Here is a 13,546-nt window from a genome sequence, read left to right as displayed (position 1 = left end):
TTTTTTTATCTTAGTTTAAAAAATGCCTAAAATGCATGCGTCTAGACCTGAATACCCCCTTAATATGGTGGTAATCCTTGCCAGTACAAATTTTGCAGATACTCACGTTCTGAGATCGCAGAGCCATGCTGTTCTACTAAATTCACTAAATTTTGGCCTTTGCAATGACGTGTAGACTCAGCAAAATAAATAAAAGCGTTTTCTAATATCTGAATAATGTACTTAGTATAATAAATACTTTCCTGTATATGAGAGTTTAATTTGTTAACACAACATTTATAGTTACTGCAAGTAAGTGTCCCTTTTTTTACACTACTGTATATGCGTTTTTGTTAACACGGTAACACCTAGCGTGAAAATAAAAATTACGAGTTTAGTTGAGACTTTAAACTTCCATTTTTTGCAGATGGTGGTTTTACGAAACAAAATTGCCTAATATTTTTATACTCTCGCAACAAAAGTTGCTAAGAGAGTATTATAGTTTTGTTCACATAACGGTTGTTGGTAAGTCATAAAACTAAACGAGTTAGATATAGGGTTATATATATGTATCAAAATGATCAGGGTGACGAGACGAGTCAAAATCCAAATGTCTGTCTGTCCGTCCGTCCGTCTGTCCGTGCAACGGATAACTTGAGTAAAAATCTTAACGAAACTTGGAACTTGGAACACGTATTCCTTGTCACCCTGAGGAGGTTGCTTTCGAAAATGGGCAAAATCGGACCATTACCACGCTCACAAAATGGCGAAAACCATCATAACTAAGCCATAAATAAAGTTATGAAAATAAAATTTGGAACATAGGATCGTATTAGGGAGGGGCACATTTGGATGTAATTTTTTTTGGAAAAGTGGGCGTGACCCCGCCCTAAATAGGTTTTTTGTATATAATTCGCAAACCAATAAAGCAATATAAACCAAACATTCTGCAGTCGTTTCTTTTAGCCGTTTCCTTATACAGTCCAAAAATGAAAGAAATCGGATAATAACCACGCCCACCACCACCACGGTTTGGTTGAAAATGACTAAAAGTGGGTTAACTAACAAGAAACCTCAGAAACACTAAATTTTACAGACAAAATAGCAGAAGGAAGCTGCACTCAGATTTTTTTACAAAATGAAAATTGGGCGTGGCATCGCCCACTTATGGGTCAAAAACCATATCTCAGGAACTACTCGATAGATTTCAATGGAATTCGGTACATAATACCTTCTTGACACCCTGATGACACATGTGAAAAATGAATGAAATCGGTTCATAACCACAACTTCCCATATAACTCAATTTTGAATTCCATCTGATTCCTTCACTTTATAATATATACATAAGGAACCAATGAGGATAGCGGAATAAAACTTTACACAAATAGCGCATATCATCTCTGGCTTCACTTGAGAAAAAATTGTCGAAAACGGACTATAACTTTTCAAGGCCCCTGTTATCGAACATGTTGAACTCAGGGCCTAAGGATAAATTTTAACCGAAAATATGGGTAAATCTCTCAGATAATTTAATGTAATTCAGAGGAAATTGTTTTCTTCTAATAGTGTGTCTCTGTTCCAAAAATTATTAAAATCGGATAATAACATCCTAGCTCCCATATACCTAATTATAGGTTTTTCAAAAATACGGTAGGCTTTAATCTGCATATAGGTATTGGTTAATATGTGAGATATCTTTGCGAAATTAAGTGAGTGTGTAGTCTTAGATATAGTGTACCTAGCTGGTGAAAATGAATGAAATCGGTTCAGGAATTACCTCAGCCCTCATACACTATATAGGACGATTTTCGTTATTCTATTAAACTTTATGCCGAATTTATAGGTACATTTGTGTGCTAGGTAAATAATCTTCAATAAATTGCGAGAGTATGAAATGTTCGGCTGCACCCGAACTTAGCCTTTCCTTACTTGTTTTTTAAATAGATACCTTCTTCATCCAAGTCCTGTATCAATATCGATTCAGTAGTTCTCGAGAAATTTTAACAACCGTCTTTGAAGACATACATATGTAGTTTTGAGAGAAATGCGTTTGAAGTAACAGCACAGCTAGCCTGGACCGCGATCCTTCTTCAGACTGTATCTCCAAAACTAGAAATTTTGTAGAATTTAGAGACACAATAGAAGATATTTGAATTCGTGAAATCTATGTAACCCCTTGTTACCAGTTGAATAAGGTATAATAAATAAAGGATTAAAATTTCGGAGATAACATGTTCATTTAAGAGGTAAGGTGGGTTTCAAAATTTTAAAATTAAAAAAAAATTAAAGAACTTGTTTGTCTTATTAAATAGACGAATATGTTTAAAATATGTTTACAATAAAATAGTAGAATACTTTATCCTGTTTATCCCATTAACTATATAGAATTCTGTGAAATTTCGATAAGTGGATCTAAAAATAATAACAACTCACTAAACAAACTAAAATGTTGTATTGGTCATACAACTGATTTTCAGCTGTCTTTGAAGAGCACGTGATCTTCATTTAACGACAAGCTAATATATTTGCTCGGTTTTTAAAATGTCTATATATATTTTGTTATTTTATACATTTCTTGCTTTGCTCGTGCTTGCATGTACATATGTATGTTGATGAATATATCAACATTTTTACAGTTTTTATGGCCCCTTCGGTTGATCAACATTCTTGTCAGCTAAACTTTCATTTCTTCAGCGAACGTGTTACGGTTTGAAACCCAATAATAATTTCTTGTTTTCATGCTCACGTGGTTAAATTAATTTGTTAGTAGAAATGCTCTGCTCTGCTCTGATATAAAACTTTATGAAAAATCGAAGAAATTAATAATTTGGCGCTAACGTCTTTTGTCTAGCAATGTTCAGATTACTAAAACCGGCATTATGGATACCACTTTCCAGCAAGGTACTGTGAAAACAGTCAATTATGATTTTCGTGTATTTCGACGATTGGAGAAGAACAAAATGATCATAGGGCTCTACGGTACCAAATTATTGGACAGATTCGACGCCGAATTGCAGATCAACGGTTTCATTGAGAATTTAATTATATTTCTCCATAACAAACTACCGGTTCTCACCTATCCATCACCACGACAAAATTGGTATAATTAGGCTACGAACTCATGTCCTAAATAATCCGTCTCTTTTAACCAAATTAAACTGTATTTAATCGCCATATCCAAATTATTAGTTTTAAATTTTTAATATATGATAGACATATGTTTTTATTTTATATCTCTTTATCTAAATTTGTACCCATTATTAGACTCATGTTTGTTAATGGGAGCATATGTTTGCAATTAGTTAAAGAACAATTTGGTTAATTGTTTAAAATAGTGAGTCATCTTGTTAACAGTTGTTCTCCATATCAAACAAGAACTTGGGTTCACATGAGATTATATATTTATGCTCCTTGTGCTAATTTGAGCTAGTTCAAATAGAACTACATTTGAACTTCCATTACCCGAACTTCCATAACTAAAACTCTTGATTGGCAATATAATTAAAATTTCATACAAATTTCCATCTGTATCTCGAAAGTCTCGCTAACTCGAAGTTTTTTTTGTGAATCGAGTTAGGGAAGTACAATTATATATTACTGAAAGGTCATACTTACTCTCGATATACCTCAACCCAACGCTTCCTATTCACTCTTTAAATAAGACGATGTATAACAAGTAAGGAAACGCTAAGTTCGGGTGCAATTAAACATTTTATACTCTCGCAATTTATTGCTTTATTTTTATTAAGATCATATACTGTTTGACCCATCATATATTCGGCATAAAGTCCAATAGAATAACGAAAATCATCATATATAGTATATAGGCTGAGGTAATTCCTGAACCGATTTCACTCATTTTATCACCCACATACTTTATATCTGAGGGTATATGCTCCTTTAATTTGGCTAAGATATTTTACATATTAACTGATTTATAAGCTATTAAGCCCCATCGTCCTTTTGAAAATCCTATAATTAGCTATATGAGAGCTAGGGGAAGTTACGACCCGATTTTAACCACTTCTGGTAAAGAGACATACTATTAGAAGAAAACGATTTCCTCTGAATTAAATTGAGATATTTGAGAGATTTACCGATATTTTCTGTGCAAAATTACCCTTAAGCACTGAGTTCTTCATGTATACATCCGGGGCCTTGAAAAGTTATAGTCCGACTTCGAAAATTTTTTCACAAGTGATGATCATATACAGTATTTGTGTAAAGTTTTATTACACTATCTTCATTGGTTCCTTATGTACATATATCCTAAAAAGTGAAGGAATAAGATGGAATTCAAAATTGAGTTTTATGGGAAGTTGTCGTGGTTGTTAACCGATTTCATTTATTTTCCACACGTGTCTTCAGGGTGTCTGTCGAGTAGTTCCTGAGATATAATTTTTGACCCATAAGTGGGCGATACCACGCCCGTTTTCCATTTTGAGAAAAGATCTGAATGCTGCTTCTTTTTGCTATTTCTTATGTAAAATTTTGACGTTTTTCTTTAGTGAGTTAACTCACTTTTAGTAATTTTCAACATAACCATGTATGGGATGTGGGCGTGGTTATTATCCGATTTCTTTCATTTTTGGACTGCATTAAGAAGTGGCTAAAAGAAACGACTGCAGAAAGTTTGGTTTATATAGCTTTATTTATTTGCGAGATATATACAAATAAACGATTTGTGGGCGGGGCCACGCTTACTTACTCAAAATTTACATCCAAATATGCCCTTATTATACTTATACCTCTTATAGTATAAAAAAAGATTTAGTTAGATAAAGAAAAAAAATGAATATGGCCTTGTCGTATGAGTATCAACTGAGTCACACTGCATCTATTACGAACCAGTTTTGAGTAAGTTACAAATAATGAATATCGTTTACTATCTTTGATTCCGCCAAGATCAATGATTAAAGGCGACAAGAAAGCCTCTCATTCGTGGCATTCTGCTCCAAAAAATCGCAATATATTAATGAAATGATATGACCATTAATTTTGAGTACAAAATAAATAAAATCAGGATTAAATGTCCCGAAATTCCCAATAAAAAATTATAAATACACAACTTACTAACTGTAACGGCTTTTGAAAGACCATTTGTCAGATTTACAGTAATGGAATGAGCCTGAAAATATGCTTCAAAATGTTGTGCACAACCAGTTGCTAATATTAATTTCTACATTTTGTTGTAATTTATTTTGTTGTAATTTACAATTTGCAAAACTAAATAATTACTTGCCTTAGGTCATGCGTATGGTAATATATTTATATTTAAAGTTGTGTCATGATATGAAATGATCACTCAAGTTAAGCATGTGTGAAATAAACTCACGATTTAATGGTGTCAATGGCCACTCATAAATGTTAAAACTCCAAGTGCACATTCCAAATTTAAAATTTTCTAAGCTAAGTGTGAGCAATCGGCAAGAGCAATATATATCATTGTTAAACAAAGGTGATAGTTAAAGAGTTTGAAACTCTGATATAAAATCTCAGTGAATATGATCATTGGCAGACTTTATGGCCATGGCCAATAACAGAGAAAGATCTTATTTGAAAAAGAGAACACGGACTTCAAAAAAATGTATAAAGAGCGTCTTATCATCGCAAGTTTGTAGACAACTTAAGCGAAATTTTCACTTTCAAATAATTACTACTTGCCAAAGGAAATCGTACTGCGAAATTAAAGTGGGCTCTTCTCTTTCGATGGCGATGGCAGACAATTTTTTTTAACGAGTTTTAAGGTGGCCATACGTTGATTTTTCATAAGATGGGCTCAGATTCTATAAAACTAGTTACCACGTATGATAACGTGACAAAAGTACACGACCTTGGTCAGAACAGATCCACGATCAGAGGTGCGAGAGCAGTCTCAAAAAGGCGATCATATCTTGCACGAAATACTGTGCATAAGAAAGATGCCGATTTTTCTCTTCACAACCGGCGCAACCATGAGACCACTTCCCAGCAGTGCTTACAACGGTTTAAGCTTTGACAGAATGATCATAGGATTACAGAATTTTTGCCTTGATCTATGGAAAAACCTGTCTCATTTTGCGAATTTCTATTTCCAAACTTGAAAAAGTGGAGAGATATTTTACTCGAATGAGAAGAATGACGATACCATGCATCGTTCCTTTGATGTCCTTCAAAAAATGTATTTTTTATGATGCGTTTAAGAAAAACGGAAGTTGCTTTTCGGTACCATGACTACGAAATTAAATGCTTTTAATTCATGAACCCCAAAGTTAAACTCCAACATACCTTCTACGATTAAAACGTAGAATGACTATCACCGATGGATGGAGAGTTCTGTTATCTGTTCCCATAATAGTCTACGTAATTGGTACGGACCCGTATTTTTATCCGGCGAAGGACTGTCACATTAGCAGCATTCTTTTAAATTATTTGAGGAATATTTTATGCCGCTATAGCATCAACAATATCAACAATACTTGAAGTATTTTTTTCTACTGTTGAGAATTCTTCCAACAGGTAAATGATCTACTATAAGAATGCATTGGAGCTACATATGCATTTTTATATGTACATATATTAAGGGTAGTCAACACATTTCTAAAACTTTTTCACTAGAGGTTGGTACATTTGTCGGATTTAGGTTAGGTTAGGTTCCGTTGAAAATGTGACAAAGAACTCATCCAAAATAGTCCACAAGAAAAGGAACTCTCGGGAACTCGTTCCAGGTTTTTTCAGAGACTATAAATATGTAGCATCGCTGGGTCTAGCATATGAATCTGAAAGAATACTACTTTGAGAAACAAATCATCACTTTTTATACTCTCGCAACAATAGTTTTGTTCACATAACGGTTGTTTGTAACACCCAAAACTAAACGAGTTAAATATAGAGTTATATATACCAAAGTGATCAGGGTGAAGAGTGGAGTTCAAATCCGAATGTCTGTCTGTCCGACCGTCCGTCCGCCTGTGCACGCTGTAACTTGAGTAAAAATTAAGATATCTTAATGAAACTTGAAAATGAGCTTGAAAATGAGCAAAATCGGACCATTGCCACGCCCACAAAATGGCGAAAACCGAAAACACATAAAGTGTCATAACTAAGCCATAAATAAAGCTATGGAAATAAAATTTGGTATGTAGGATCGCATTATGAAGTGGCATATTTGGATGTAATTTTTTTGGGGAGGTGGGCGTGGTCCCGCCCCCTACTAAGTTTTTTGTAAATATCTCGCAAACCAATAGAGCTATATAAACCAAACTTTCTGCAGTCGTTTTTCTTAGCCACTTCTTAATACAGTCCGAAAATGAAAGAAATCGGATCATAACCACTTCCACCTCCCATACAAAGGTTAGGTTGAAAATTACTAAAAGTGGGTTAACTCACTAACGAAAAACGTCAGAGAATTTAAATTTCACATAAGAAATGGCAGATAGAAGCTGCACTCAGATTTTTTTACAAAATGGAAAATGGGCTTGGCGTCGCCCACTTATGGGTCAAAACCCATATCTCAGGAACTACTCGACCGATTTCAATGAAACTTGGTTTGTAATAGTTTCCTTAGATCCCAATGATATGTTGTGAAAACAGGCCAAATCGGTTCACAACCACGCCTACTTCCTATATACCAGAACTTTGAAGACAATCTGAATCATTTACTTTACAATATATAAAGTAAGCACTAGTGAAGATATCGGTGCAGAACTTTGCACAAATACTACTTTTATAGTGTGGCAGCCCCATTCTAAAAATCGCCGAAATCGGACCATAGGTTTTTAAGACCCCATATATCGAACACGAGGACCTCGGTGCTTCTAGCCTAATAGTATTTTGGTTTCCAACTATCAATGGACTTTATACAATATATATGACGAATATGTGGGTCAAATTGTGTATTATATAATATAAATAAAGTTAAATAAATAAATTGCGAGAGTATAACATGTTCATTTACACCCGAACTTAGCCCTTCCTTACTTGTTTGAAAAATAATCTCGAGTAATTTTTGCTAATATAACCTAAATTAAACTATGTTTATTGAGTGTATGGTAAAAAATTCATTCGACTACAAAGAAATTAACAAGTATATAACCGAGAATGAGCACAAACAGCACAAAACTCTTAAGCGTATGGCCCTTTACCGTCACGGGAATCGGCTGGGGGCGACAAATAACTGTCACGCGGTTGTACTGGCAATTCGATGCGTGCTGCGTCAGTTGGTTTCGCCTCCGCAGCCAAGGCGGATGATGCCGATCCACCCGAAGACTCTGCTAACGAAATGTCATTGTTAAGTGGCAACTCGGCTAGTTTGGTAACGGGCGCAACAGAGGAAGCTGGAGCGCTCAAAGCGATGGCGGGCACTGCTTTCACGACATATGGCACACGATTCACTACAGCATTGAAACCACTAGGTCCATCGACCGTGTAGCTGACAGTGCGTTGGAAACCATCTGGATCAACAACGCTGTACGAACCCTGTACGAAGTAGCCATCACGAGCTTCAGCATGCGACTTGATGTCACCGGTCTCATCATCATGTACACTGTAGCTGTAATCGTATTTGGCGGGTGGGTTGTATTCCTCTACTGGTGCTGCTGTTGGAGCGGACAACAGATGAGCCTGTGAGTTGAATGATGTCTCAAGTTTTGTGAAACTATCAACGGCACTCGAAGCTGAAGCCGAAGCTGATGAGGATGAGGAGAGTGCGGCAAAGTTTTGTGGAGGGTAGTCATAGCCAGCTGGGGTGGGTACAGCGTCCGGGGTTTGCTTTTGTGCTGCAGCATTGTTAAAATTATAATTGTTCTGTTGTGGTTGTTCAGCTGACTGTTGTTGTGGTTGTTGAGGTTCTGGTTGATTGTAGTTGTAACCATTAGCGCTTGATTGTTGTTGTTGTGGTTGGTATTCTGAGTGGCGTTGCGCCGCGTTGTTGTTATAATTGTTCTGGTTGTAATTGTAACCATTTGCAGGTGGTTGTTGCTGCTGCTGTTGTTGTGGTTGCGTTGGTGGATTGCCACTAAAGGCATTCAGTGCTGCCAATGGTGCACTATAGCTGTTGGCCGGCTGCTTGACATTGTCATTGTAGCTATTTACATTGTTTTGATTGTTATTGCTATTGTTGCCATTGTAGAGATCGGGATTGTAATCGAATTCGGCGGTAACGATACCCAATGCGGCGCTTACGGAAAGGAGGAGCACAAACTGTAATGGAAATTGAAGAGTGTTAAACATCCTTAACACATTTTTTTAAATAACCTTACCTTGAAAGCCATATTTGTTAAATTTATGCGCTGAATACCGTTATTACTAACTGTAGGCTGACTACTTGCTATGATTCGATGTTGTTTGTGACTGTGATCTTTCACCGCAGCAGGTGAAGTATTTATAATGGTGAGAGATCGCAAGTAATGAGGTGGGCAATTTTTGGTCCGTCAAGCCAAATATTAATAATAATAACAACAACAAAATTAATAATAATAACAATTACAACAATAATAATATATGATCAACAACTTACATTGTGTGTTACAACAACAATGCGCCTATATTGTAAGGCAACACCAAATTGATTTAGTCATTGTATTACAACTTTTTTCTTCTTACAATTTTACAAATGTACTCCAAATGTTTGTTGTAATACCAAGAGTTGAGTAATAACAAAGAAATTCATCACCAAAATGTGTGAAAAAATCAATTGTCACTGATAGTTGCTTATGACCTGGCAACTTATCAATTATTGTGGAGCATTTCTTACACTTTCGGTTTCTAGTTAAGATGAGGTTATTATGTACTTACATAGATAAATGTAACCGTATATATGTATATATCTTTATAAGTACCCACGTGCAATATGAATACACTAGTCAACATTATACATCTTTTTACATACTATTATACATACCTGTATATGCTGATCAGATAGATAGATGTAACTGTAGAAAATCGTAAGAGCTGTTAAGTTCAAATAAAAAGTTCCGATGATTATTATAATTTTATTTACATATGTTACATTAAAAATCAATTTTTCTTGATAACAGTGAAGCATCTTAAATGATATTGTTAACAGTCGAATGGAAAAGAAGAGTTAAACACAAAAAAAAGGTACATATGGATCTAGATCAAGCTCTAAATCGATTTCATTAATCGTATTCCCTATATGCATTTAAATACCACAGTATATATTCAACTGGAAGCAAATAATTCTAATAATTTTATTAAGCCTCACACTTTTAACGCTATTTCGTCATGAAGTTAACTAGAATATTATTATATATATCGTATATTGGAGCTAAGTTTATAAAATACCGATTTTACTGATTTTCAATACTTGATCGATATATATGTAGCTTGAAAATCTTTATTTTACGTATATAGAAGCTCAAAAACGATTTCATAACATTTTAGAATTAGGAAGAAATATTTTTAGAAAATTACATTTCATTTTACTAAGGATTCTTAAAAATATAACGATCTTTTCGATTAAACGTCAGCTTCGGAGGTACTCAAATGCCTGACAATTAGGAGTACAATATCAATATTTTAATTCATTCATATATTTCCATTGAGGTGCGATTTATCTATTGCACTCTACGTCAAAATCTGAACCAAACTTACTTTTTCTGGGAGATTGAGTCAAACTTAAAAAAGGATGTTCTCCGCTTTTCCAAAATAGTCTTTAATATCGAAATATTCGCTCTCGAATTTCGAAATTTTGCATACTAGAAACGCCATTATTATGGGCATAATCAACCATTTCTTCTTATTCAAATGATGTATAACATTTTTCCATCAAACTTATATTAGAGATGATATAAGCGGTCACAGTTCGATCTTAACCGTATTCACAACCAAACAAAAAATGGTCCAGTATTTTTCGAAATATAAAGCTTTTTTTGAACACGAAACTTAAACCCTTAATAACATCTATCATATATGCTTGACCGAATCATCATACACCATTTATTTAGGAAGAAAATTCAGATTGTATTATTTTATATTTTTTAATAACTTATCTTGTAAGTAATAATATTATTTTAGAAGCCTTTTTTCGAACTTCGAAAGCAAGGCAGGCTAAATATGAAACCCGAAGATCACACATTTTTTACACGGGACTCAATCCCAAAAAAGTAAGTTTGGTGCGATACCCAGCCGATTGTTGTACAGTGTAGTAGTTGTGGCGTTAGGGGTTTTCATATAAAAGTGGGTGATGTCACACCCACTCTTCAAATTTTGAACCGTAGTTTTGAAGACAGCCTTTGTAAGAGTGGAAGCGTGATTACTATCCGATGTCAACATTTTCACACGGTATATAAAAATGATCACATAAACTTGATATAGCGTGAGAAGTTTGTGAGATATACATCAATATTAATATTATAAATGCGAAAGTAACTCTGTCTGTCTGTTACTCTTTCACGCCTAACGGCTGAACGGATTTTGATGAAATTTGGTATGGTGATAGATGATAACCTAGAAGTGGTCATAGGCTACAAATAATCACAATATAATAACCATAAATGGCTGATTGAATGACCTATTTTGGTGGTAAAAAACAAAGATGCCAATGATCTCAATGTGACAATTTATAATTTCATTCCAGGAGAGTTGACACAACTACAAACCAATATGACGTAGTCAATTCTCCCACAGACTATTTAAAATTGCCTAAACTATCAACATTCACTTTGCAATTAGAATTAGTGTAACTCACACTCGTCATCATGCTTCGTAACATAAATTAACCTCGACTTTGCAATAGAACAAAACTGGCTGTGATTAAGGTAATCAATATCGTCATCGAAGCCAAGATTGAGCCAACTATGAAATTTGCTCATTTCTTACATACTCATTTCAATATACGATTAAAAAAAATTTAAGCTTAACAAACTATGATGATTTACGTTTAATACAGATCCACAATAATGTATATCAATCAATATACCGGCTATAACGTTTTCTTCTTTATGCGTAGGATTTTTTTTACTATATTGAAAAATTTACTAATTTAATGTATACCTTAGCCACAAAAACGTGTGGTCGGGTCTGCTAGTTTACATATATGTATGAGAATTTCTGTGTACTCCCGTTTGTCAGACATTTTATATGTCCATTGCCCCATTCTAAGTTTGTTTTTCGCTAGCTATACACAAAATTTTGGCACATTTTATATTTTGCAGCATACCGTTCTACGACTACTGTCCTACTACCAAATTTTTCGTTCCAGTTCTGGTCAATCTTTAATCAATAATATTTCAAATTTAAATTAAAAATACAGGAAAAATATTAAGGGGTTATATATGTTGAGGTGCGGTAAAATGGGGAAAGTTATGATTTTCTGTAGAAGGTATATATCTTGCTAAGTACAATGTCTAATCTGTAAGATCAACTTAAGAACATAAAAAATACTAATAATTGTCAAAGTTATGACCTTTTATGCAAAAAGTTTTTTTTTTTCAAAGAGGCTTGCCGTGACTACGATTCCAGTCCATTTGCGCAACTGAAAGCATAAGACCAAACAAGTTTCCTTAGTATGGGGACTTGTGGTGTCCTTGAATGACTCATTGAAATGAGATAAAAAATTCTGCAGATTTTTTTCTGATGAAATGTATTGAAAAATTCATAATTAATTAAACGAAAAAATTAAATTGTTTCGATTTTTTGACCGACTTCAACATACATATACAACCCCTTAACTATCTAACTAATTTAGGTTTTCTTGTATAAAATTCGGAAAAACATGTTTGTTGACTGGTGTAATAATTACCTTGATTGCCCACAATCAAATATAAAAAGATATGCACATCAAAGAAAGAAGTAGTTCATCAAAAAAAGTCGAGTGTCATCGTCTATTAGCTGAATCATCACTATTCAGCGCCCTTTTGTCACCGCACTGTTCCTCATGCTTCACCTGTCTCACCGGGCGGTAGTTGCTTTTTGCAAAAGTAGAGCAGAAAATCGGATTTGTCATTCGAGCGTATGCAATTAGGTAATTAAGTTATGCATTTGTCATTCATTTCAGTTGCAATCACTCTTCCTCTAGGCCTTTTTTGTTGCTAAGCGCCAGTCGAAATGTAGTTCAAACATATCATCTTATACATTTTGTGGAACGAAAATTATATGTATAAATGGAGAATGGTTAATATATATTTATAAAGCTATGAGAAAAGTGTGATTTTTTCAATTGCTTGCACTTTCTGAGTTAACATACCAGGTGATCAGCTGACAGACCCATTTCTGGAAATGATGCGGTCTCGAAAAGTTAGTTCCAACGAAGTGATGCTATTGGGTTTTGTTTAAAGTGCTGGAATCAAATTGAATTATGGCGTGGATAACCAAAAAGTCACGAATATTGTACCTATAGACTCACTACAGTACCTGGCCATCGAATTACGAACAATTACGAATTACAAAAAAAACTACCGTTACAATAATTGTCAGCCAATAACTATAAAGTAGGCAAGCTTATTCGAATATTATACAGTAGAAATATAGGCAAAGAATGCCACCCAGGTTGTAATTTTGTAACTTTCACCATAAATTGAAAACATTGTCAAAAAAATTCGTTCGTAATTCGATGGCCAGCAGC

The 13,546-nt window shown here is 34.4% G+C and overlaps 1 protein-coding gene across 1 annotated transcript; it reads right to left on the bottom strand.

The window, feature by feature from the left end:
- Positions 1-7,997: 7,997 nt before the first annotated feature.
- Positions 7,998-9,382, bottom strand: LOC105216488 (cuticle protein). Its single transcript, XM_011191007.2, has 2 exons — positions 9,222-9,382; positions 7,998-9,162 (listed from the first exon to the last, which is right to left on the bottom strand). The coding sequence occupies exons 1-2, from the start codon at positions 9,231-9,233 to the stop codon at positions 8,086-8,088; spliced, it is 1,089 nt and encodes a 362-aa protein (XP_011189309.2). The 5' UTR covers positions 9,234-9,382; the 3' UTR covers positions 7,998-8,085.
- Between the last annotated feature and the right edge of the window lie 4,164 nt (positions 9,383-13,546).

Source organism: Zeugodacus cucurbitae, chromosome 3, assembly GCF_028554725.1.
Source record: "Zeugodacus cucurbitae isolate PBARC_wt_2022May chromosome 3, idZeuCucr1.2, whole genome shotgun sequence".
NCBI lineage: Eukaryota > Metazoa > Arthropoda > Insecta > Diptera > Tephritidae > Zeugodacus > Zeugodacus cucurbitae.
Note: the sequence above shows the minus strand (reverse complement) of the source record. Positions and strands in the feature narration are given on the sequence as shown.